The sequence below is a fragment of the Dromiciops gliroides genome, chromosome 2, assembly GCF_019393635.1.
Source record: "Dromiciops gliroides isolate mDroGli1 chromosome 2, mDroGli1.pri, whole genome shotgun sequence".
In the NCBI taxonomy this organism is placed as follows: domain Eukaryota; kingdom Metazoa; phylum Chordata; class Mammalia; order Microbiotheria; family Microbiotheriidae; genus Dromiciops; species Dromiciops gliroides.
In genome coordinates, this window is record NC_057862.1 from 433,457,795 (window position 1) to 433,485,549 (window position 27,755).

At 37.6% G+C, this 27,755-nt stretch overlaps 1 protein-coding gene across 1 annotated transcript; it reads right to left on the minus strand.

Annotated features, from left to right (window-relative positions):
* Positions 1-10,547: 10,547 nt before the first annotated feature.
* Positions 10,548-26,956, minus strand: LOC122739046 (major urinary protein 5-like). Its single transcript, XM_043980902.1, has 5 exons — positions 26,930-26,956; positions 15,503-15,608; positions 12,344-12,451; positions 10,760-10,861; positions 10,548-10,555 (listed from the first exon to the last, which is right to left on the minus strand). The coding sequence occupies exons 1-5, from the start codon at positions 26,954-26,956 to the stop codon at positions 10,548-10,550; spliced, it is 351 nt and encodes a 116-aa protein (XP_043836837.1).
* Positions 26,957-27,755: the final 799 nt, after the last annotated feature.

A 27,755-nucleotide genomic window follows, 5' to 3' on the forward strand; every position in this document is an offset into this window, starting at 1 on the left:
TGGTCCTTAGATGACCCCAGAACAACTTGCCAATCAACCATCTTTGTGTGTTGTGGTTGTTAGCTCTGATGAGCCTGTGCCCCTCCCCAACCTGGGCCACTGCTACTCAAGCCTACCTCCTGGTTCTCAGCAGGGGTGTAAAATCTAAGTTCTGCCTTAGCACCAGCATAGACCCCTGTAGTCTCCCCCCTTCCCAGGGCTCAGCCCACTCACCAGACTGTGAGCTTAGTTCCACATGACACTGGCACTTCAGCTGATTCAGAGGCTCTGGGGGTCTGCTTCTCTGGTGAGGCCTTCTTGGGAATAGATCTGTGTGGGGTTGGGCTCGACTCCTGTATTAGCACAGCAGCTCCCTCCTTCTGACCTTTCAAGCTGTTCTTGGTTAGAAGATGATTTCAACACATTCTTCTGTGAGTTTTGCTGCTCTGGGCATTTTCCTATGGCATTATTTGGATGTTTTTTGGAGCGATCATGTCATGAGTTTGGGAGCTCACTCAGGATGAAAAATTAATAAGGCAGTGTGGTATAGTGGAGAAAGCCTACACTCAGGAGACACCTGATTTCAACTCTGCTTTAATCCTTGCAGCTTTATGACCAAAAATAGGTCATTTGTTTTCTTGGGATTCAGTTTTCTCATTTATTGCCTACTTCACAACATTGTTATGAGGACTGAGGTGATTGTGATTGCTAAATGCCTTGTCCACTAGAAGACAGGATTCTTAATCAGCTGTTTTTCTTACATCAACAGATGTCTCTTTAATTTGTATTTTTCCAGATCTATGTTATTAATGATTTTAAAGAATAGTTTTGCAGATGCAGAAATTTTTATATGAACTTAGGAAGATTAGAATCAACCTATGCCAGTCAGTTAGATCTTTTAATGAATGTTCTTCTAGATATATGAGTTACGTGTTGGCATACATTTTCATTTTTAGTGGTTTGGCAGTAAGTCTTAAAACTTATTTAGGGGGAGAGCAGATACACAAAGACTTATCACCTTTATATGGTGTGGTAAAAAAATATGAAAGCTTTTTAACAGTCGGTTAGGATAACTGAAAGACGCCAGTTTTTTTTTTTTTAAGGACCACCCTTTCGGGGAGGAGACCAATGGCATGAGCTACGCACGCCAGTCCACCTGCTTCGCACGTCAGACTGCCTGCTAGCACTCCACTTCTGGGGTGCGAGCTTAAAAGGCAAGGAGAGAACAGAAGTGGGAGTTTTTTTCTGCTCTGCTGGTCTCCTGACTGCGCTGCACAGGCTGATGCTGATGAGAGTTCGACTGGGTCCAGCTCGCAGTTAGCAGCAGCACTCGCTTGACATGGTCTCTCTCTCCCCAAAGGTGGCCTTCGGCTTTTGGTGAGTTTTATATGGAATATAGACTAAGCTTAGACTTAAGACGATTTGTATTGTGTTTCTACTTTCCTATCCTTCTAATCAACGTCACCTTGTGACTACCATACAATAAAAGCTCTAACTAGAAAACCAGAAGCTTCTTCCATTTACTAGTCTGGGAGATAAATTAAGGGAAAGGTTAAAGAAGGGAGATTTATGATCTAATATCCAATTTTAAATCTCACAATGGCCAGCAGTCTAAAGTCCTACATCAAGTGTCTACTATACTAGATTTTGAACATCAAGTGATAATTGTATTATAGTCATTGTATGAAGGATACTTTCAACATACATCTCTACAACCAATGCAGGGCCTAGTCCTATGCTGAATGAGCAAGGAGTACCAGTATATGATTTATCTATGTGTATAAAGTTCCCTAGGAATGTTGAGAACATTTTTAAGTCCTACAGAGGAACAAAAACAACAAAGTCTCCAATCCATAGAAAATAGGTTTACTGAGAGAAGGCCTCATCTCACAATAAAGCCAGCCTCTGACAGGGGTGAGCCTGCCAAAAGACTTCTAGTTACAAAATCCATGGATTTATATACCCTTCCAAAAGTTGCACTTACATAGCATAGTATTAATCTTAATAAAGTTGCACTTATATAACATAGTATTAATCTTAATTAGTAATTTCTAAAATAGAGCATAGTCTTAGGAAATGCAGAAACTGCCTATGTGACCATGTCAGCATTTTCCAATACTCTTATCAAAGTCTTATGATGACAACAGGGTGGGTCATAGTCATGCTGCATGACCCCCTTTTATTAGTCAAGCATGCCACTAGTAAGCTGCGTGACCCTCTTCGGTCAAGTATACCACTGGTGAACTGCATGACCCCCTTGAGTCAAGAATAACACTTGTGGTTTCTAAAATATAATATTGCTGACTGACTATTATATCTTGTGATATTACTTAATGCTTGACATTGGAAACTATCATCTGATATTACTAAGTAGTAAGAAGAGAGACAATCTACTTATACAATTAAAATAAGATATTTAGATATAATAAATCACAATTTTTAGTTAGTATGCTGATTATTATCATTAAATCACTTTAAATTTCATAACTAAGGGATGGGGAAAATCTCACTCACAGGAATATATTGGGTATTAACAAGAAGGTAAACTAGAAGCTGGTTTTATGAAAAAAACAGACAATAAAATAGATGAACCATTGGTTAATTTGATTTAAAAAAAAGGGAAAGAAGAAAACAAGAAGGTAGACACTGTTGCTTTGGTTTATCTAGATCTATCTAGTACTAATAGAGTAGGAGTTCTTAACCTTTTGTGTGTCATGAACTGCTTTGGCAGTCTGTTGAAACCTATCAGCTACTTCTCAGAATAAGGTTTTTAAATGAATAACATAAAATATGTAAGATTCCAAAGAAAACCAACTAACATAAAATACAATAATTAAAATATTTTTTTTGTGTGAGGCAATTGGGGTTAAGTGACTTGCCCAGGGTCAAACAGCTAGTAAGTGTCAAGTGTCTGAGTCTGGATTTGAACTCAGGTCCTCCTGAATCCAGGGCTGGTGCTCTATCCACTGCATCACCTAGCTGCCCACAAAATATGTTTTTTTTAAGTTTATGGATACCTGGTTAAGAAGCCCTGCTCTAAAGCAAAGGTTTCAAACACATGGCCTGGATCCTTCAAGCTGCCCATAACACTCTTGAATGCGGCCCAAATCAGATTAAAATGTGATTGGAAAATATTTAATAAAACAAATAAAAATACAATAAAACATAGTTAATATTAATGCATAATTTTCTAAATAAATTTGTAGCCTACAGGAATCCTTATGTATGACTTAGTGGCCCCTATTTATCCTTAAATGACTCCTTAAAAATTAGATTTGGCCAAATGGGAGCTGATGACACCATGAGACATCAAGAAATAATTAGACTCAGTAAAAAAGACTGAAAAATAGAAAAAAATATGAAATATCTGATAGGAAAACCAACTACTCTAAAATGTAGATCAAGGAAAAATAATTTAAGAATCATTGGAATTCCTAAAAACCATAAACAGAAAGTGAAACAATTAGAATTTAGAAAAATAATTTATGTAATGAGTAAACTACATAAATAGAATGAATGATAACAAAAACAAAAGGAAACTAAATGTTTAATCCTTATAATGACCAAATTTGGCTGTGTAAAAAAAATTATTAACTAGCTAATCTTAATCTGAAAAATTATAGAATTGTACTTACATGAAAAAATATAAGTTTAGAAAAATTATAATTGGGCCATAAATCCCTTCAAGGTTGCCATTCAAATGTAAAAATATTTTAACTAACTTGCTTTCCTAATTTGGTGGAACTAAACTGACTGCAAGGCCTAAACTAAGTGGAAGACTAATCTGGGAACTTTTGACTGGCTTGCTATCTGACTGCTATTAATTTAGTATGGGCTATTTAAAATTTTCTCCACACTGCTCCCAAATTGATAAGCAAAAGATTAAGAAGCCTCTTAATTAAATAATCAAAGTAGAATTTATTTATAAAAATAAATGTAAGAGATAAGGGTTAAGAAATGCAAATTATACAACCTGTCTGCTTTTAATATAATAAGGGCCGTTGCTGCCTCTTGTCTTAGGGTATGCTCTAGCTTTCTCTAACTTTCACTCCTTCACTCCAACTCTGCTTTCACTGCTCTGCTCCTTTCTTCTAACTCCAAGTCCCTTTCACTTTATAGATCCCCCCCTGAAAAGTCCCTTAGTGTCCTCACCTCTGTTGCCAACCCCTGGCATCTCTAGCATCCCTTTCTCACTGACCTCTCAGCATCTCTAGCCTTCTGGCGTTCTTCTTCCTTGCTCTTAGTCTTTTTTCCATCTCAGTCAGCCCCTCTCTTTACACGGCCTCAGTCTCCTTATCATCCTTATAGCAGCCCCCCTTCTGGCCATCCTCTTAATCTTCTAGCCTCCTTGCATCTTCCTAGTGCTCCGGCATCCCCTCTTCACTGTCTCACTAGTTCCCCCTTCATATGTGTTCCTTCTCTCCCCTCAAACCTTGGGCTCTCTGTGCCCCCGCACATACCCAGCTAATCTACTGGCTGCACTAGGGCTGTGCCCAGCAGGGCTCTAGGGGCCCGTGCCCCCACTGCATGCCTGGGACCTCCACATGGCCTATGCTAGGGCCTGGCAGGACAAGACTGGGATCTCCCGGGCAGCTCCCCTCAGGGCGTAGGGAGCTGGGACTTCCCCCCCCCCCCCCCCAGCCATCTGACCTGGCATCCTGAAAAGCCCACTGGGCTTTTTTTGGCTCAGCTGAAGCAGAGCGGGAGGGGCACCAGCCCCTCACACAGAAAAAACCCTGAGGGCCTAAGGTTTTTTAATCTCAGCCCAAAGGCAGTGTCCCCAAATCAAAATAAATTCCCACAGCTCCAAAGAAGAGATTTAAGAAGGGAACTCCTTACTTCTTTGCACAAATGGGCTCTTAGGAGAGAGGAACATCATACTTATTAATATAAGGCAAAGGTATCACCTGGTTGGAGAAGGGTCCTGATTCTCTAAATTTGGAAAAGAATACAGTGTGCAGGTATAAACCAGTGATCTTGACTTTGATTCCTGGGAAAATTCAAGAACATATTATGAAAAGGTGCTTGGTGAATAGCTAGAAAAGGAAGTAGTAATTGTCAAAAGTCAGCATGGCTTTCTAAAGCACAGGTCGTGCCAGACTAACCTTATTTCCTTTTTTTCACAGGGTTCCCAAACTAGTAAATAAAGGGAATCCTGTGGATATAGTTCAAGTGGATTTTAGGACATTTTTTGGATAAAGAATGTCATACTATTTTTGTAGCAAAGAAGAAATTTTATATATTGGACAATAACATAATCATATCAATTCAGAAATAGATTGCTGGAATAAAAGAAAATTTTAAGTGTTTAATGTAAATATGACATGAATTCTCTAGTGGAATAGCCCAGGGATCTGTGTTTGACATTTTTATCAATGACCATGAGAGAGGTATAGATGGTATGCTCATCATATTTTTAGATGACACAGGCCTACTACTTGTGTGACACTGGGCAAGTCATTTAACCCCAGTTGTTTTAAACATCCAGGGCCATCTCCAGTTGTCCTGAAATACATCTTGCCAATGGACTCAGATGGCTCTGGAGGAAATAGTGAGGTTGGTGACCTTGTACAACCCTCTCTCACATAAATCCAATTCACTGCAAGTCATGACATCACCCTGATGTCCTGGTCCTCTTTAAGAATAAAGGACAAACAACAACAAATAATGCAAAGCTAGGAGGGATAATTAACACATGAATGACAGAATCAGAATCCAGAATTCTAGGTATAAATGCAGTCTTATACTTGGGTGTAAAAGTCAATTTCACAAACAAAAGATAAAGAGGCACAGTTATAAAACAGTTGTTCTGAAAAACATCTGGATATTTTAATGGACTACAAGCTCAATGAGTCAGAACCTAGTTGTAGCAGCTACAAAAGCAAATGAAATTTGGGGCTACATTAAGAGGGGCAGGGCTTCCAGGAATAGGGAGGTGATAGTCCCACTGAACTCTGCCATCATTAGCTCCCATATGGTGCACTCTTTTCAGTTTTAGGTACTATAGTTTAAGTAGGAGATTGATAAGCTTGACAATGTATAGAGGAGAATAGCTAGGATTGTGAAAGGACTTGGGTCAGTGACATGTGAGTATCATTTGGAGGAATTGATGATGTTTAGCACGGAGAAGAGAAGATTCAGGGAGGAAATGAGATATATTCAAATATTTGAAGGGCTCATATGGAGAAGGGATTATGCTTATACTGTTTGGTCACAGTGGTAAGAATTAGGAACAACAAGTAAATGTTGCAAAGAGGAAAACTTAGGCCTGATGTCAGGAATTGTTTCCTAACAGAGATCCAAAAGTATAATGAACTTCCTTAAGAAATGGTGGATTTCCCATTCTTGGAAGTCATCAAGTAAAGCTCGAATGGCTAATTTTCAAGTACATTATAGTGGGGATTTATTTCATGTATATATTAGACATTATAGCCCACCAATGTCCCTCCCAATTCTCAGGTTTTGTGACTCAATGATTTCTATGTTTCTAGGCCATGTGATCTGAGAATTTAGACTTCTATGCAGATAAAGGAGATTTCTTAGGCAATATCATCCCTGACTGTCTCTTCAAAAATAACTCTTGGTGGAAAAAGGAAGACTACATAATGAAGTGACTTATTTTAATGAATGAATAAAAGATCACTAATTAAGTAGTTATTATATAATGAGCACTGGGAATTTTTTTTTTTAAAGTGGACATAGTCTCTGCCCTCAAAGAGCTTTGGGAACCTTGGCTCAAGGTTCATACTACCATAACCCCCACAAACTCAAAAAAAGAGAAAAATACCCAAATTCAAAATAATTAAATCTGTCATAAGAAGTTGGTATGCAGCAATACTTCCACCCAAAGTATAAACCCTTTGATAATACCATTAGAGTGTCAAACTTCCTTATGTTTTCTCCCATTTATTCTAATTATCCTGACTGTACTCTTCTTCTGTGTACCAAGGACAATCAGCACAAATAACCTGACTGATTCATGTTTCAGGTTCTAGCTGTGTGATCCTATACCTACTCCTTTCATGACAGTCTCAGACTGAATTATTTTCCCCCACAACACACAGAAACTTAAACAGGTAGAAAGCACTATTCCTATTCAGCCATATGACAGAAAGGGGGTGCAATTCCATAGGGGTAGAAGATGGTACAATGCACATCTGGCTAAATGGGAAGAAGTTTATATGCCTGAGAGAAAGGGTCTATAAACCTGTGCTCAGTTTTCTCCTGGGAGTTTTTTTTTTTTTAATAGAAGGCAGAGAACTAGCTAGGCTTTCAGGTTTTCATAGCTCCCAATTCAAGGCTGAGGCTGGTCAGCTTCAGGATGTCTATGAAGACTATGACAATATCAAAAGGAAGTTTCAAACTATGGAGAGGAATACCTGAAACAAACTATCAGGAATGCTTAGTGGGGATGGAATCAGCTCCAAAAGAAAGAAGGAGGAGAAGGAGAAGGAAAAAAAAAGAAGAGGAGGAGAAGGGCAAGGGGGAAAAGAAAAGAGAAACAGAGACAGAAGTTCAGACACAGAGACCTAGAGAAAAAAGTTAGAAAGTAACAAAGATAGAAGTGGTGATACATACAAATGTAGCAATGGGACAGAAGAGGGAACTGAAAATATTTTTCCCTAGAAGCACTGATTTTTCATGAAGAAAATAGCCAGAATAAGGAAGCAAGTAAGTATATAGCGCAGTAAGTAACTAATGGAATTTAGAATATAGCCTTAGATTGGGTAGAAATAAAGAGGAGGAAAAAATAATTAAATACTTTTGGTGAGGAAAGGCATCCAAAAATGTTACTAAGGCTGAGATTTTGGGAAAGGAGAGTTTTAAATGAATAATTTATCAGGGTAAAAAAAGGGAATAGGTCCAAGATTTTTATTTACATTTATGAAGCAACATTTTTGTGACAATAAGTAGAAATAAATGAAATAACAACTGGAAATAAATTCAATTGGGGAATGGTTAAAGAAATTGTAGTTAAGAAATGTAATGGAATATCATCACACTATACAAAGTAAAAAATATGAGGAATTTAGAGGAAAATAGGAAAACATATGAACAATGTAGAATGAAATCAAGAACTAGGAGAAGAATATAGACAATGATTACAATAATGTAAATAAAAAAGAACACTACAAGTCAAACTCTGTAATTGTAGTGACAAACCATGGCATCAGAGAAAATATTAAGAATTGGACTTCCCTCATTTCCCTAGAGGAGCAGAAGAATGTAGAAGCAGGATGATGTTAGATGTGATTTGCTTAACTTTTTCTTTTGTAGTCTAGTAGGTTTGGCTTGCACTCCAGAATTCAACTGACCGAAAGTAAGAACAGATAACAGAGATAACCAGATATGAAAGCATTAACGAAATATAAAGTTATATTTATGGCCTGTGTGAAAGTTTTTCTGATTGAATTGGAAAGTGAGATTGATTAGCTTCCTAAGATTTGTCAAATCCCTGGTAGCTATTGAAAAATCAATTCTGCTAGTCCAGGAATCAGTCAAGTTGAAGAGCTCAAAGCAGCAGGGAAGAGAGGCAACTGTGGATTTAAGGCAGAATGACCATTGACAGCTAGGAGCTGACTTTTAAGGAGGAGCAGTCCCAGTGAGTCCAGCTGAGAGACCTGAGGTGAGTAGTATAAGCATATGACAAGAAGGGTAAGGACACTGGGGCCCTGACATACTAAAGGTAGAAGTTGTCTTGGCCCTAGAGACTTATGAGAACACTTGTTGTCTCATAAGTATGTGCCTGCTCTTCCCAGTGATACTATGTACATTTGTGGGAGGGTTAAATACAACTTTCTGGGGCAAAATGCTTTATAGCTTCTTACCGTGGCAACTTAATACACGCCTTTGACTTGTGTTAATTGTATCTACTGTGTAACTATTAAGGGTAAGGACACCTTTGAAAACTTGAGAGCTAGTTTTTGGTAAATGGTTCCACAGAATATCTTTTACTATCTTTAAAGATAATCACCTCCCTCAGGACCACCCTGAAGTCCTGTTAGTGCTAAGTTGCGTGACAGAATAGGGGGGCACTAACTTTGGTGTAAGGAAAAACGCTGGGTAGATGGGTGCTATATAATCATTAATAACTATTAAGTAAAAACAAAAGATATTGAGAGCATCTACAGATAAAAATCCATCTGTAGAGATACCTGGGTGAAATTCCACAAACCTCCCCTCCCTCCTCCCTGATTCTTGAACATATTTGGGAGACAATATACTAGATTAATCATTTATTAGATATTTGCAGGAAAGGTCTCACCCAAGATTCCTGCCTGTGAGAAGTCAGGGTAGGGAAGGGGGTAGAATCCCCCAGGAAGTTGGAGGAGAGAACAAAAAACCCTCAGGAATTTTCATAATACATATTAACAACTCTTTGGAGGAAGTTGGATCATTTTCCAGAAATACAGGAATGTTTCACCCTCAGAATTCCTGTGAGACAGTGAAAGAATCCTGATTATTTAATATCAACAAGTGACCTAGGAGCTGGTAGTGAGTGGTAAATCTTGTAACAAAGGTGAAAAGTTCAACTTCTGGTGGTAATTTCAAACCACGAGAAGGTATCTAAAGAAGCATTAGCTTTAGTAGATTTTGTATTTTTGTCGGTGGTGAGTGGGGAACCCTTTGAGAATGGAATTTGATGAGAAGGATGAAAAACATCATGATAGGTTAAAGCACTGGCCCTGGATTCAGGAGTACCTGAGTTCAAATCCGGCCTCAGACACTTGACACTTACTAGCTGTGTGACCCTGGGCAGGTCACTTAACCCCCTATTGCCTGCAAAAAAAAACAAAAAAACCCCCCAAAAAACCCCATCATGATAAAAATCCTTATTCCTCTTACTCTCAGGCTAGGAAATAGGGGCAGATATCTTTAAAATATTAAAAAGCATGAACATTCTTTTTGAAATATATGGATTCTTTGAACAAAATAAAGTCAACAGAGTATAAATCCAGATTGTGACTCCAATCTCTGTCGCAGAAACTCACCTATATTTTCATTACATTTCCTAATTCTAATAGCCCTCCATATACTTATCCCAACTCCTTAGTTTCATCCCTTTCCATAGCTTCCTTCTAAGTCCCATCCTTCTGACCATCCCACATTCTTATATTAATTTAAACTTTTGGAATATAGAAAAAGAGGGAATGTCCAGAATTAAAATGTCCTATAGGATAAAGGAAAAGTGAATCACCATCACTCCCTTATTTTATGTACTTGCTTTAACAAAAAATATCAGGCTAACCAAAGAGTGGTCAAGCACTGCTTATAACTCTAACAGAACCTGAAAAACAGTAAGGTCTCCTCAAGGTGATCCATATCTATCTCATTTTATGCAATTGAGCACCAGAGCACACTTTTCTGGTTTTCTAAAGATATATGACTCTCAGGCAATAACCAATAGAGTCTACCTAAGTTGATCTATATGTATCCTTCTTTGTGTAATTAAACACCTGAGCATACTGCTCTGGATTGCTAAAGAAATATGGCTTTCAGACAATAATCCCATGGTCAAAGATAACCAGCCCTCCTTGCCAGGATGAACTTCCTTATCTAAGCTCTTCTCATCGATCTGTGGAGACAAAGCAAAATACCAATGATTCTCAGCCATGAATCTTTCTCAGATTATCTTATGTCACTATCCCAGAGAAAAAGGGAATAAGTTTGGGTAAGGAAAAGGGGAATCAAGCTGGGGGTGTTTCCATTCTATGGAATTCTCTCCTTCCAGTCTCACAGGGAAAATGAAGAATAAGAGACAGAGGTGAGTAGAGCTTACCATCATTGGACAAATCTCTAATTTGATCCTTCCTAATTCCAAATCTTTCACACATTTCCTCAAATTTCTTCTTTATTTCATCTGGCAGGTCTGGAGTCCAGCCTGTAATTAGGATGAGAGTGAGAATGGCTGCTGATTCTCTTTCACTCATAATTTGCAACAAAATAAAGAGAAGGTGTGTCTAGATGAGGTGAGTTCCTGGAGGGTCATGGGGAAGGTGCTTATACCCTTGATCTCAGGGACTAAACTTGTAAATTTGGAAATTGGAATTATCATAGATCCCAGGATTTGATGAGGCTAATAATAAACGAGGAAAGAGGATTTCCAGCTGGTTATCAGTAAGTCAATCAACAAATATTTATTAAGCACTTACTATGTGCCAAGTTCTATGTGAGGCAAAAGTGATGAAAAGACAAAGGAAAGCTAATACTTTCTCTGAAGTAGTTTACACTCTAGGAATGAAACAGCATCTTCACAAAAAGGTAATGCAAATGTGATTCTCTTGTGTTACAAACTTCAAACATATATTACACTAAAATTGCAAAAGATGAATACAAAGTAAATTTTTATGGAAGGAGGCGTATCATATAGACAAAGACCTTTTGAAGGATATAACACTTATGATAGGCCTTGAAGAAAGCTAGGGAACCTAGGGCATGGAGATGAGGTTTATAGCAGTCTCTCATCAAGGGGGACCAGCATTTATCTCAGAGACTTAGAAAGACTAGGATCCATGAGGAGCAAATCTGGGATACTAGGGCTATGTGATAAAACAATGAAGAGAAACATAGGACAGGATTCTGTTACTGAAACAACTTGGACTCCTGAGATTTGTACTGGTGATTACTCTTTACCCTTCTCCTCTTTCTTTCCATCCCTCCCAAGGAAGTTTATATCCTCCCCAAAGCCAATTTCTATCCCTTAGGAGATTTGTACTTTCTCTTTACCTGTCTTTAGAATCTGACTTTATAATAAACATGATTAACCATTCCATTGCCAACCTACATTTGTCATTCAATGAATCTAGACAAAACTGACAATCATGAAGCGGGAAGAGAAATAAATTTAGTGTTTCAATATTAGGCCAGGAGCATCCCACCTGCACCCTTTTTTAAAAAGTGGCTAGAGGCTTTGAGTGAAAAAAGGGAAACAATTCCTCTTTACTATTTTCCAGAGAAGAGAAAAAGAAAAATTTATACTAGCATCTCTCTCTCTCTCTCTCTCTCTCTCTCTCTCTCTCTCTCTCTCTCTCTCTCTCTCTCTCTCTCTCTCTCTCTCTTTCTCTCTCTCCTTTCTTTGTACCAAATACTATTGTGTGTGGGGATATGAAGACAAAAACAAATGAACCTGGCTCTCCCATGGCTTGAATTCTTAGGACTCAGAACTGTCTTCAGAAGTTACTGAAGGAAGCTAAGCATGAACAGTTTGCTGTCTTTGGAAGCTTTCTCAGTCATTGTACATTGCAGACAAATACAGTTTGGGGCACCCCCAATGCCACCATGCTAGTTTTTTCCCCTTTATTATTCTTCTCATTATGAAAAAGGAAAGGGGAAGGGTATTAGGACAGGATCATAGGATACATACCAAAGAGTTCTGCCCAAACGATCACCTCCTTATTATTGATATTATACAAGACAAACATAGCATTTTTAGAGTCCATACTTTGAAGAGAGAAATCATTAATTCCATCATCTGCAAAGCCATCAAAAGATCAGGTCAGAATTTTGACACTAGAGGAACAAAGGCAAAGACTTATTGGTAGTTGAATGTTGTGCAAAGACCTCAATTCCATTATAACCTTTGACATTCCAATCAAACCATTATTGTGTTGACAAACCTATATTTCTTGTCAACATTCCTACACCTTCCTCTAGAGTCACAGAATGTTTGGAATGCAATGAACTCTGGAGGCCATCTAATCCAACTACCACAATTTGCAGATGGGTAATCTGAGGGCAAGAGAGAGCAAAAGACATGTCATATTACAAAATGACTTAGTTTCCATGTCAATCACAAAAGAGCTAATCAGACCTCTAAAGCTCTGTGAGGAGAAAGTGAGATCAGAGGCTCTAATCTAGGCTTTGTACCTTGAAGTCAAGATAACCATCTACTACCCTCAGAGGCATTGTTCTGTATAGTCTCTGACCACTAGCTACTTCTTTGTGAGAGGTGGGCTCATTAATTCATTTCAGAATAATACTGAAAGATATTGAGAACCTCATTTTCACTTACATTGAGCATGAAATTGACCATCATCTCCTTTGAAAGTAGACATAGAGAATTCAATGCATTTGCCATTTTCCCCCAAAATAAATATTTGGATTACAATTACACCTCATATTTGCAAGAGGAATTTTATGACAAACCACCCTTTTACCCATATTTTATTAATTATAGTTTTGTCCATATTTTTAAAAAATTCTTATAATATTATGATAAATAATGCTGAATCTAAGGTAACTTCTAACTTCTCAGAAAGGGTTAAACTGGGTCCACCATTTTAAAAATTGCTGAATTTTTAAAAAATTGACTTATTTGAAAATCTGCAATCTCTGGTGTATTATATATGATGATATTCAATTAATCAGAATACTTGATAAGTCAGAATTAGTTCTCTTTAGTAGTTTTGCATAAAAATATTTTGGTATAATCTCTGTACTTTGCATAAGTCAACTGAAGTTGGAGTCAGAAAATCTGTGTTCAAATCTTGGTTCTTCTCCCTTATTAACAATGTGACCTTGGGCAAGCAAGTCATTTTACCTTTCTGAATGTTAGAGTTCTCATCTTCAAAATAGGCATTAAAAAGTTCTGCCTTATCTCAAATACTCATTGTGGAGAAAACCTATAACCTCTTTAACCTGAAAGAACTATATGAATATGAAGTTTCTATGGCATTTTGTACTCAAAAGATTTCAGGAGAAAAGCAAATGGTAATTACCCTTATCTAATCAAAATATATCTGAAATAATTTAAACTATTTGAATCTCATTAAAAATGAGATAGAACAAGAGATCAGGAAAAAAGACAGGACAAGGAAGAATGAGAGTTTCATAATTAAAATATGAATTGCCTTAAAAAGAACTTTGTATTTGACAAGAATTTCTGGGAAAACAGGAAAGTGGTCAGGGAGAAATGAGGTTTCAGACCATATGTTATATTGTAAGTTTATACTATAACTCATAGGGATAAATTCTTGAATATTTATGGTCATAAAAATTAGAAGAAAACCATATTAAGCACCTTTCACAAATATACCTAGGCAGACATTTTCTATTATATGAAATTGAAAAGCTTTTGATTGAACAAAAGAAAATAACTAGCATAAGAAAGGAAGCACTCAGTTTGGAAGAAAAAATAACTTTGGATCAAACGAATCTAAGTGTAAGAGACTCAAGATATACAGGTAAATAATAGAAATGTCAAGATACAAAACCTTTTCTGAATAGATAGGTAGTTGAAGGAAATAGTAATAAAAATAATAATAATATTTCTGATAGTATGTTTATTATCTGCCAGATAATGTGCTGAGCACTTTATAAATATTATCACATTTGGTTGCTGCAACAACCTTGTGAAATAAATGCTATTTTATTCTTGTTTTTACAGATAAGGAAACCGAAGTAAACAGAGGTGAAATGACTTGACCAGGATCACATAGTTAGTAAATGTCTCAAACCAGATTTGAACTCAGCTATTCCTGACTCCTGTTCCAGCACTCTATCCACGGAGGCACCTAGATGGCCCAAGTGTAAATATATACAAAAATTGTAAGAGAAAAAATGACTATTAAAAACCAAAGGAAAAACAAATTCCAAGTCACTAATGATAAGAGAAATGCAAATTAAAACAATTCTTAACAATTTACCTCATACCCAGCAAGTTAATAAAGATGATAAAAAGATAGTTATAGAGTCAGGAGGACCTGACTTAAAATCCTGCCTCAGACACTTAACACTTACTAGCTGTGTGACCCTGGGCAAGTCACTTAACCCCAATTGCCTCACCAAAAGAAAAAAATGATAGTTACAGTCAGTGTTAGAATGATAGTGCAAAGATAGAGTAAATGTGTAAGTTTTGCAGGTGCAAGTTGATCCAATTGTCTTGGAAAACCATTTGAAATTATGTTAAGTGACTAAAATGTCCATACCCTTTCACCCAGAGATCCCAAGGATAACTAGTAGGTCAGTGTGTAAAATGAAGGTCCTTTATTAAGTAAATTTTGATAGGATTTTTATAGTAAAAAAATTCTAAGCAAAATTGATGCTTATTAACTGGGAAAAGGCTAAATGAGCTGGAGCAAAACTGAGAGTGAAGAATCTTTTTTCCCCCTTTTCTCTCATTCTTCTGTCTTCTTAGCAGAGGGGCCTCAAGTGTCTCATTTCTACCTCAAAATGAAGACTGGTGACTCAGGGAGGTTTGAAATAGAAAGAAAATAAAAGTTCTGCCAGGTGGTGATTAAAAAGATCCAAATTTCATATAAAAATACTTGTAATCAGTACTGCCCCCTACCCTTACACATAAGCTTCAAGTATACATAAAGCCATTTAAATCCTTTTCCCTAAAATGGTTGCCTTTGATGTTCATAAAACTGGCCACATCCTGGCAACTTCATTACTAACTGATTCTTGGGTTAGCCTGGATGGGTTAAGGGATCCCACATTATTATCCAGATTTTTGTCCCCTCTTTCATATCCAACAACTAACAAAGGTATCACTTACCTTTTGAAGAAGATGGCACTTAGCCATCATGTTTATTCATATTTTTTATAAAAATCTTCAAGCTACCTCCTTCCTCAATCTTAGATGTCACATTTGAGGCCAATGCAATAATGAACCACTCTCCAATAAACTATGGGAAAGAGTTTGCAAGAGAATTGAAAAAAGATGTCCCTGGTCACATAGGTCCATATTATTTTGTTATTGTTGTTGTTTGTCCTTCATTCCCAAAGATGACCATAACATCAGGGTGATGTCATGACTTACACTGAATTGTATTTAAGTGAGGGAGGGATGTGCAAAGGTCACCAAGCTCACTCTTTCCTCCAGAACCATTTGGGTCCAGTGGCAAGATAGATATCAGGATGAATGGAAATGGACCTGGATGTTTAAGGTGATTGGGGTTAAGTGATTTGCCCACGGTCTGAGGTGAGATTTGAACTCAGGTCTTCCCAACTTCAGGGCTTCGGGGCTTCATAACATCTATCCACTGCACCACTTAGCTGCCCTTCCATAGTTTTTTAGAGCTAGAAGGAATGATAATACAAATCATTCATTTTACAAGTGAGGAAACTAAGGCCTCAAAGTTGAAGTGTATCCTTACCTAATCCTACCCATTTCACACATTGTCTTTGTAGTATAACAGAAGATCATGGGACTAGGAGTTAGGAAATTTGAGTTCTTATCTTAGCTCTAATACTAAATCTCCCTGTGCCTTTTTGCAAGTTATTTAATCTTTCTATGTTCTGGGTTGCTCATCTGTCCAATGGGACTAATTACATTTTTACTGTGTGTTTCATGGCACTATTCTAGCGATAATATTTTCCCTCTCCTCTTATTGTGTATCTTGGATTTAGATATGATTGTTAATTTCTGCAATTATTTGGGGAGTAGGAAGAGAGATTGCCTCAAGAAGAGGGAAGATCTCTACTGAGGACTTCAGTACTTGTAAAAGACATATCCTTTCTCTGACCAATCACTCATTCTTCTGGGGGATTCTCTTTCCCTCCTCTCTACTAAGTCTGAGATGACTCCCCATGGCAAAAGTCATGTGGCATCTAATCCTAGCACATAAGCAGAACTAAAGCCCTCAAGCTACCATCTTAATTCAATTCTTGTTCACTTGCCTTTGATGGGTCTCACAAGTGTTTATCAATGGCATGAAGGGCACAGATCAAGGCTAGGATTTTCATGAGTAGGATTTTCATCTTCTGAGGGTTTTTTTCTGATTCTTCAGCAGCAGCTGAATGTGTGAGAAGGATTCTGATGAATACTCTTGACTCTCTGGTCAGCTGCCTTTATACTTCATCACGGGGCAGGTTCCTGATGGGACCTAAGGGAACACTAATGTCTCAAAGTATACTTTACTCAAAGTCATTAGCTAGCCAAAATCCCAAGTACATATTAGTAAAGTACTTTTTAACAACAAAAATTTGACAATTCTGAAGCGCAAATTTCCAAGATCAATTGCCAGCATTAGGTTGGGCCAGCTTCCTAGGATAGAAACTGTTTCTATCCTAAGATCAGATAATACAGTTCCTATGTTCTTTATTCTTGGGGCAGTCAAGCAATTAACACTTATTTTCAAAACATTAAGGTACATCGAGTCTTGTTTTAGGCAATATGGGAAGAGTTCCCAAACAAAGAAATATCTCTCATCACTATCTAGAAGCTTTCCCTCCAGTTGTAAAAATGCAATAAACATTTATCAAGTGCCCACTGTGTATAGAGCACAATACTTGGCACTGGACAAACTGAAATGTTTGAATTTATGGTGCTTACAGCCTAGTACACAATTAAACATCTTAAATACATTCTTCTTTAGGTCTTTGTCTTTGAATTCAAGGGCATAGGGAGTTCCAAGAGATGAATCTCCTTCTACCAGTATAACTCAACAACTCCTCAACAATTTATCATCTTAAAGAGTTGTCTGGGGACAGCTAGGTGGTGCAGTGGATAGAGCACTTGCCCTGGATTCAGGAGGACCTGAGTTCAAATCCAACCTCAGACACTTGACACTTACTAGCTGTGTGACCCTGGGCAAATCATTTAACCCTAATTGCCTCACTAAAAAAATTAAAAAGAAAAAAAAAGAATTAGAAAAAAAGAGTTATCTGGGGATACTTGGAAGCTATCAGAAGCCTTAATCTGATAACCCAATTTCAATTTCCCCTATATAAAATCTTACCCAATTTAACAGACAATTATTAACTATCTGTTATGGTCAGGGCACCATAGTAGGTTGTAGGAATGCAGATACCAAGAAAACAATCTCCTCCCAAGAAACTTTCTTTTGATTCAGTGAAGTTTACACCTTGTATATAAGAAAGAAAATAAATTGTATATATACAAACTTATATGCAGTAATTTCTAGAGAGTGAGAGAGTGCCTCTAATCACTAATAGAGGGATCATACCTCATATAGTACACACCTCATGTGGATGAGTTGGACTATGATGGAAACACAAGGAGGAATTGAGAGAGGAATCACTTTTTCAAATTCATGGTTTCAGAAAAAATGAATTCCCCATATTGTGAATAGCTGGCAGTCCAATTGAGTAGAATGGAGAGTATGTGAAAAGGTTTACAATGATACAGAATGGGAAGATAACCTAGAGCTAGCCTGTTATGAGATCTAAAGGGTAGCTGCAAAGGAGAGCATGTGTTTTGTCCTGTAACCCTGCTTCAGAATCATCATAGAGATACTTTCCCAAAATCCATCAGCCATTGACATCATGGGACTAGAGTATCAGGGGACTCTTTCCTGACCTAAGAGCCCAGAGACTAAAGCCCAGAAGACTTCCTAGATTCTTGGAGCTCATTGAAACATGTAGAACCCTCTTGCTGTGTAAACAGTCAGCCGGTTTTGTTGCTCTTTATTTCTATCTAGAGCTTGAGAATCTTTTGATACAAGCAAAGCCATGTGGATGCTATACTATGCATTGAAGGCAAGCAGAATTCTGTTGGTCTTGTGGTGATCTAAAATTTTCTTAGTACTATCAACAATTTGGGGGAAGAGGAAACCCTTAGGGGATTAAATGCATTGCCCCCTATCTCCCTCCCTGGCTTGAGAGGGGAAATGGCCTCAGAGCATCAAGAGAGCTGAGGAACTTTGTAGTTCTCTAACTTATTGGAAATCTTGTTACAGAAGTGGTTTAGACTTTCAGCACCCATCCAAGAGATCAGACCTAGAAGGTTGCAGACCCTGGCTTAGGACTACTGTTTTAGTGAAAAAGTACAAATAGCTGCTTTACTAAAAGACTTTAACATTATGTCAGTAGCTATAGAGTAGAAAAGAAATAACAGTAGTAGAAGAAAATAGCAGTTTCATTCAACAGAAAAGAAGAAAAACAATGAAGAGGAACAAATAGAGCATGGTCCATATTATTTCCTAAAAAAAGATTATGTCATTAAGGCACCATGAAGTGCCCTGGGCAATTGACTTTTATTATTCATGTGCTTAACTTCTAAGTTTCTGTAAGTGTATGCTCACCCTCCTTCATGGACGTTGAGAGTTCTGGTGACTGTCACCCAAGTTTATGGGTAGACCTATATTTTTAGATTTTCCTCACTTTTACCTTCTATTGAGTAAACAGTATATTATTACTATTGTTTTTTGGCTTCTTGATTAACAAGTTGTTATTGTTAATAATTAATAGTGCCATAAGTAGCTGATATGTTTAAGTGGGGAATACATGAGTAGGGGCTCAGAAGCTATAATGGAAAATTGTAGGAGTTGTTTCTTCTTCATTCTCGATGAGGACCATAACATAAGGTTGATGTCATCACTTGCACTGAATTAGATTTAAGTGAGGGAGGGCTGTGCAAGGTCACCAACCTCACTCTGTCTGTCCTCCAGAGCCATCTGGGTTCATTGACAAGATATACATCAGGACAACTGGAGATAGCTCCAGATCTTTAAGGCAATTGGGGTTAAGTAACTTGCCTAGGGTCACACAGCTAGTAAGTGTCTGAGGTAAGATTTGAACTTAGGTCCTCTTGACTCCAGGGTCAGTGCTTTATCCACTGCACAACTTAGCTGCCTCTGTAGGGTATCCCTCCCGACCATCCACATCAGAGTTATGCTAATACCTTGAGAGTTGAGTAGTAGCAACTTAGAAACATCCCTCGTGACATCACTCCTCCCTGCCAGAGTGGGTACAAATGGAGTGAACAAACCAGCCTTAACCCAGGAATAGAAAAAAAGCTAAAGAGAGTCAGGGGGGAGGGGGGAGGAAGGATTAATGTTACACCCAGGCTATACAAGTAAATCTCCAAGTATTGAAATATTTTCCTCCTGAAGGAAGAAAGTACTTTTTTTCACCAATTAGCTCACAGTATATATGAGTCCTGCCTTTCTAAAATAAATGTAGAGCACAGAGTGAAGGATGCTACTTTTCACTTTCTTTCTTTTTTTTCTTTTATTTGAGTTTTCTTATACAAAATGACTAATATGGTAATGTTTTCCATAATTGCACATGTATAATCTATATCTGATTGCTTACCACCTCAGGGAGGGAAGAGGGGAGGGAGGGATAGAATTTGGAATTTAAAACTTTAAATAAAAATGTTTATTATCAAAAATTCCAAAGAAAAAAAATGAAAGAATTTAAACTCCTCAGCTTTTTTTTTCTCAGTAAGTGTCAAGTGTCAAGTGTCTGAGGTTGGATTTGAATTCAGGTCCTCCTGGGGAAGCTAGGTGGTGCAGTGGATAGAGCACTGGCCCTGGATTCAGGAGGACCTGAGTTCAAATCCGACCTCAAACATTTAACACTTACTAGCTGTGTGACCCTGGGAAAGTCACTTAACCCCAATTGCCTCACCAAAAAAAAAAAAAAGAATTCAGGTCCTCCTGAATCCAGGACTGGTGCTTTATCCACTGTGCCACCTAGCTGCTCCCCAAACTCCTCAGCTTTAATCTGAAAGGGAGGTGGCAGAAACCATGGATCCTTTTCTAGGGAAGAGACACTACCTCTTCTGAGAACTCCAGTTAAAGCCAGAAGTACCAACAAGGTCCCAAATCTGGCAAATGATTTCACCAGCTGGGGTTCAGCCAAATACTACACAGGAGCTATATTGCCAAAATTGTAGGGAGCAATGCTCAACAAAGACCACATTCTAAGCATACATAGCTGCTGGAGAATGAACTCCAGGTAAAAGTGGAAATGAGTAAGCCCAGTGGGAGCAGCACATTGATATCACCAAAGGACGTAAAAGTCTTACCATGCTAGAAGGATAAATTGCACTTTTGCACATATAGACTGGCCTTATGTGATCCCTCTATAAGTGCCTTGGTCACATATGCTAAGAATAATAGCTAGTATAACTTTATGAGGCAACTAGGTGGTACAGTAGATAGATTGCTGGTCCTAGAGATAGGAAAACCTAAGTTCAAATCAACCCTCGGACACCTTTTAATCTGTGTGATTCTGTACAAATCATTTAACTTCTATTTGTCTCATGGATCACTAATAGAAAAAAAAAAAGATGAACCACTGGAGAAGGAAATGGCAAACTACTTTAATATGTTAGCCAAGAAAATACCATGGACAGCTGATCCATAGGATTACAAAGAGTCAGACACAACTAAAAAACAGGGTTTTTTTTGGTGAGGCAATTGGGGTTAAGTGACTTGCCCAGGGTCTGTTAAGGGCTAAAATTCTAGCTAGTCTGTCTAAAATATCTAATGAGTGGTCGCCAATAAATTATAAGCTTTAGCAAGAGTTAGGCTTTTAAGCATTTATTAAGGAAAACAAGAATTTGGTAAAGAGAGAGAGAAAGGCCTAGATTTCTATCTATTAAAGGGAGAGCACATTTTTAGCTCCCTTCTCCGCCAGCGTCCCCAGGAAAGAGCCCGAGACTGAGTGCCAGTCTCTTCCTTCCTCCTCCCACTAGCCCGCGTCACTTCCTGACTCCTGGTCTTGCCCTCAAAGACCTTCCCTTCATGGGCAGAACTCTTCTACAGTAAGTATCCAGCAGGTGGCGTTATTCCAATCATTACAGTCCCCCCTGTTGTTCCTCAAGAAACAAAATGTTTCCTTGACGGAACAGTAAAAAGAATATAATAACTATTGCTAACTAATAATATGTGAACAACAATATAGAAAAGGAAGAGAGGAAAGTTTTGTCCAGAGGGGCGATTTTTTTTTGTCCTCATGAACCGACGCTTTGACATTAGTCTTGCAAAGGGAGGGCCTCTGCAGAGAATACATGTTACAGATGGTGTATATTATAACAGAAAGAGAAAAAAAACAACAAAAACAACAAATCAAAACTGTTCATTTAAAGTCTCTGAAAGTCTTTTCTCAGATGTCCTCTAGGTGTAGTCGTGGAATGGAAGTCTTTTCAGGGGTTGATGTGTGGATGCTGGTAATCAGCCAGGAAAACTTCCTACAAAATTGAGCTTAACACAACTTTAAAATAGCTTTGTCAATAATCAAATCAAACAATGAAAGTTCTCAAAAACATGTCTAAGGGAATGCAGAATCTTAATTGTTACACATGAAACATATAATAAAACAAAAATTGAAACATTCTTTAAAATTATAATATTACTATAGTCCCCCCTTATGGAGGGTAATTGAGAAGACAATTGCTGCGATATTAATTTTTAAAAATAATTTTTATCTTTGTTTCATCACTTTTTGCATCATCTGCCTAATTATCCTCATGCCATTATGAGAAATTAGAAAATCTAATATAATTGGTAACAGGTGTCAAGGCCAAATTCAACACTGTTATTTATCATGACACCTGAGATAATTATGGGGGTTACCATAAAAGAACAGAGAAATGATGGGATATGAGCATTCCCACACTTGAGCAATATGTACTGCCCATACAGTATGCCAGGCTTAAAATAGGTGGATGGAATATATGTCCATGCCACCGAACATATTGGAAGAAACTGAGTCAGACTTAATCAGATGCATGGGATTGAGATGTCCATGGCATCAGGCATATAGGAGGGAGCATAGAAGCCAGGTGTAGAAGTGAGATGGGTGGGATGAATACTTCCAGCCATCTGTACAATATTGTGGGGAAAAATAAAATAAAATATTAAACCAAGAGAATCCAACCTCAACATTTGTCAAAAGCCGTTCCCTCGGCCATACCTTGACTTCATGCATGTCTCCCCTCATGTGACAGTTCAGTGTCTGCTCTTACATGTATTCCTCTTGTGATTGGATGGCATCTTGGCCAACTGGCATCTGATAACTCAGAATAAAGGCAATTAGTGTCTTAAATGATAAGTTCCCATAATCCAAGTCTCATATGGATTTAAAAATTGAGGATAATAAATGATTGCAAAAAATGTGAATACATCTTGACTCAGAACACAATATATAATTATGCAACAATTTCAAATAATACCCCTTTTTTTTACTTAGTATACAATCACTTTTGTGAAAAATCAGAACATATTTAAATATAAGTTAAAGCACAACAGAATCTCAAAGAAAACTTTTTTTTTGAAAAAAGAAAACTTTTACAAATGTTCCCCTCTTTTTTTGGGGGGGAGGGATATGCTTATCAAAAATAATACTTCTAGAATCAATTTACACTTGCCATGGCAACCAATTTGCCAGGGAAATACTTTAAAGAGTTTGATCAAATAATCAGTTGAGAGAAAAAAAAATAGCAAAAACAAACAACTCAGAATATGGGAGCACAATACTCCTAGAATTAACATTGTATAATAAAATCAAAACCATCTCGCAGTGTTTCAAAATTAGATAGACAAATGAATAGAAGAAAATACACATGGAACAATAAAAGACAATGAAATTCAAACTAAGGAAATCTAAATGAGCAGGAACTTAATATTAATGAGTATTATAAAATAGAAACTTGATCACAAATATTCTCCTTGTTTTAAAAACTAAGTATAAGACACAATCTCAAAATCATGAAAATCTCTATGAAAATAAACCCATACCATTAATTTCAAAATGTATATGTGATAGCATAGAAATCCTATGTAACTTCTGAACTGATACTATTACTCTGAGTGAATTCAGAACACTTTTGATTCCGATATCTAAAATCCCCAATACTCATATCAATACCTTGCTTCTTACTTCTACATTTCTGTACAATATATACCCTTCCATGGCAAAAGAAGCAGAGTCTTGAACTATGTTGATGATTGTCATTCTTATTCAGCTTAAGTTTTTCTTCTTTAATCCCTCTATATTGTCTGTCAGTCTTTTCACCATACAAATGCTTTATAAGATTACTAATGAAAGACAAAAGCAGGTTAGCAAAATTATGAACAAAACGAGCATATCTGGAATTTAAAGGGTTTTCTAAGGTTGTCTCAGAAGCACAGCCAGGCTGGGGAAGGGCTGAGCCTGAAGCTGCAAATGTAGTTAGAGAAATTTGAGCATGCGCATCAGTTCTCTGGACTTCCCAGGCAGGGGAAGCAATGGGCTTGGCCATGGGAGGAGTAGAGGGTAGGGTCTGGAGAGGAGGGGAGGGACCAGCGCAATTTGAATCAGACTTGATTTTGAACTCAGGCCTGGATTCCTCTTCCCCCACTTTGCCTCTAGGTGCTAGGGGATTAAAAGCTTCTAGAGGGTGGGTCATTGCCTCCAGGCATGCAAAATTAGAGCAACAATTAGTGTTGGAACTGGGAAAAGCAGCAGGAATCTCTTCAGGTTTCTCTGAAAAAGCATGGTTGGGAGAGGGAGAGATATTTCCTTGTGTGAGTAAGTTGCTGGCTCTTTTAACAAAAATAAAAAGAAAAATAGAAAATCCAGAAAAACAAAGCATTAACATGATCTTATCTCCCATTTGTCTGGTTAAACAGACTAAAATCAAAAATAGGGTAATTAGGGAGTTTAAAAGGTCCATTCGAAAAAATTTAAAGGGAAAACACCAGGCAATTCAGCAGTACTTAAGATTTAAAAGGTTAGGGTAGGGGAAATTTCTTACCCAACCAAAAGATCAGAAGTGAGGTTCAGCTTTCCCTTCGTGGTTGCCATCTGTTAAGGGCTAAAATTCTAGCTAGTCTGTCTAAAATATCTAATGAGTGGTCGCCAATAAATTATAAGCTTTAGCAAGAGTTAGGCTTTTAAGCATTTATTAAGGAAAACAAGAATTTGGTAAAGAGAGAGAGAAAGGCCTAGATTTCTATCTATTAAAGGGAGAGCACATTTTTAGCTCCCTTCTCCGCCAGCGTCCCCAGGAAAGAGCCCGAGACTGAGCACCAGTCTCTTCCTTCCTCCTCCCACTAGCCCGCGTCACTTCCTGACTCCTGGTCTTGCCCTCAAAGACCTTCCCTTCATGGGCAGAACTCTTCTACAGTCAGTATCCAGCAGGTGGCGTTATTCCAATCGTTACAGGTCACACAGCTAGTAAGTGTCAAGTGTCTGAGTCAGATTTGAACTCAGGTCCTCCTGAATCCAGGATTGGTGTTCTATCTACTGTGCCATCTAGCTGACCCACAACTAAAAAAATGAAAAAAAAACAACAACATAGTGATTTTAAGTTTGCAAAATATTGTACACTTTTCTCATTTGATCCATATAAGAATCCTGAGAGTAAACACTATTATTATCCTCATTTTACATATGAAGAAACTGAAGCTGACAGGTTAAGTGACTTGCCCAAGGTCACATATCTAGTAAATGTCTGAGACCAGATTTGAATTGAGTTCTTCCTGACTCTTTATTGTAGCACTATCTATTATGCCACATAACTGCCTTATATTCCCAATATATCTGCTCTTCTAAATGTATGCCCTGAAATCATCCAACTCTTTCTACTGATTGTATATATTATTGGGGAAAGCAAATGCCAAGTTTATGGGAAAATGTATTATTACAATTTACAATTTTTCAAAACAAAATTGCAATGTACCTCTGTCCTCACTCTTCTTACACAACCCCGAGCATGAGAGCCATCCCCAATATTAAGGACTAACAAGTATGATTTTCCATTCCTAGTTTTGCAAAAAAGTTAGGAGCTCCCTTCACATATCTCCTCTTTGTAGCAATATTCAATCATTATAATTTTGAAACATTTAGTTTCCTTTTGTTGTTGTAATCATTATTTCCATTTATGCAGTTTTGCTAATTATGTAAATTATTTTCTGGCCTCTGATTGCTTTAAATTTTGTTCCTGGCTTTTAAGAATCCCAATGACTTTTAAATTCTCTCTCCTTGATCTATATTACAGGGCTTTTGTGGGGTTTTTTTCCAGATATTTCACATTTTCTTCTATTTTCAATCTTTTGACTTTGTTTTATTATTTCTTGATGTCTCATGGAGCCAGTGGCTTCCATTTGGTCAATTCTAATTTTTAAGGAGTTAACTTCAGTAAGGCTTTTTTACATCTTCTACTAAACTAATGTATTCTTTTTTACTTTCTTGCATAACTCTCATTTATTTTCTCATTTTTCCCACTTCTCTACTGAATTTAATTTTTAAAGTAATCTTTTGTTCTTTTAAAAATCTCTAACTCATCTAGGAATTCTCACTAAGCTTGTGTCCAGTCCGCACTTTTTTTTCTTTGAGCCTTTGCTCATAGATGTTTTCAAATCATCGTCTTCTTCATTTCTGCCTTAAAATTCCTTGTCACCAAAGGAGCTCTTTATGTTCAAGTTCTTTCTTACTGTTGTTGTTGTTGTTTGTTCATCCTTCTAGCTTCTTTCTTTTCTTTTTTTTTTTGCAGGGCAATGAGGGTTAAGTGACTTGCCCAGGTTCACACAGCTAGTAAGTGTCAAGTGTCTGAGGCCAGATTTGAACTCAGGTCCTCCTGAATCCAGGGCCGGTGCTTTATCCACTGCTCCACCTAGCTGCCCCGCTTCTAGCTTATTTCTTAACTATGAATCTTATGTTAATGATGGGATCTGGGCACTTCTGGGGTTATCTTTCCCCAGCTTCTGTTCTTCTCTGTCCTTTTGCCTTCACAGCTCAGTCTGGAGATCTTAAAGTATCCATTTCTTCCAAAGGGTTATGAACTAGAGAGAGGTTTCTTCACTGCCCTCCTGATCTGATCTTTGCAAATTCCTGGCCCAGATTTGGTTCTATTAGCTCATGTGTGTACTTGGCTTTCAGTAGACTCCACTAAACTCAGTCACTATTAACTACTGGGAGGTTCTAGAGGTTCAGAGAGGATGAACTTACCCCTCCCCCTTTGGTCTTCATCTCTTGCTCTGGTTATTTTTAGAACAGGATTACATACTGAGCTAAAGATTATAACTGAAGTGTCATTCTGTTCCTGGGTTTAAAGTCCCGCAGCCAAGTTTCTGGAACTTGTTTTGCTTTCAGTACTCAACTAGAGCCCCATGCTTATTTAAGACTTGTTCATTCCTCTCTGACTTAAAACTGTGACCTGGAACTGGGTAATGTGTGACCGAGCTGCCAGATAGCACTAATTTAGGGGTGTCCTAGGTTCTCTATCTGCCTCAATACTTCCTCACCTGGTATTCTATCTCAGCTCCCTTACCAGTCCAGGTTCTGCCATTGAGACCATGCTGTATTCCTGATCTGTGCTCACCCCAATCCGCAGAATTTTCTGTTTCTCTTCTAAGGCTGCCTGGGGCAGAAAAATTGACTTAATGTGACATTTTCTCTCTTTTTCCCCCAATGGAAATTGTTTATCATATTTTCTAGGCTGTTGTGGAGGAGTTGTATAAAGATACCTAGGCAAAAATGTTTCCTCTCACTCTTCCATTTTGCTTCTGCCTCCCCAAATGCTTCACTTTCCATTAATTTGTATGTTTATCCATACTTCTTTGTATTCATTGTATTCATCACTTCTGAGACTTCCCATTGTATTGATGACATATCTTGTTTAGTTATTCCTAAATCTATAGGCACCTATTTTCTTTCCAATTCTTTACTACTACCAAAAAGCCCCCAAAATGTCTATAAATATTTTCCACTAATTGGGACATTTATTTTTGTCAATAACTTTCCTGGCATATTTATCTAGCAGTAGTATCTCTGGGTCAAGAGGATATGGATATATTAGTCACTCTCTACACATAAGTCCAAATTGCTTTTCAGAATGGTTCATAGCTCTACCAAATAATGTACTTGTCTTTCCACAATACATCAGACATTAACTACTCTCAATTTTTTTGCAGTCTTTGGCAATGTACTGAGTATGAAGTAAAACAATATTTATTTTGATGTGAATGTGTTATCATTATTATTATTAACCAAAATATGATATGGCAATGATCCCTGACAAATAGAAATTCCCTCTGATATAATGTGGCAATAACATTTGCTCAGGAAAAAGTTTATACTTTGAGTTGGAAGCTAGA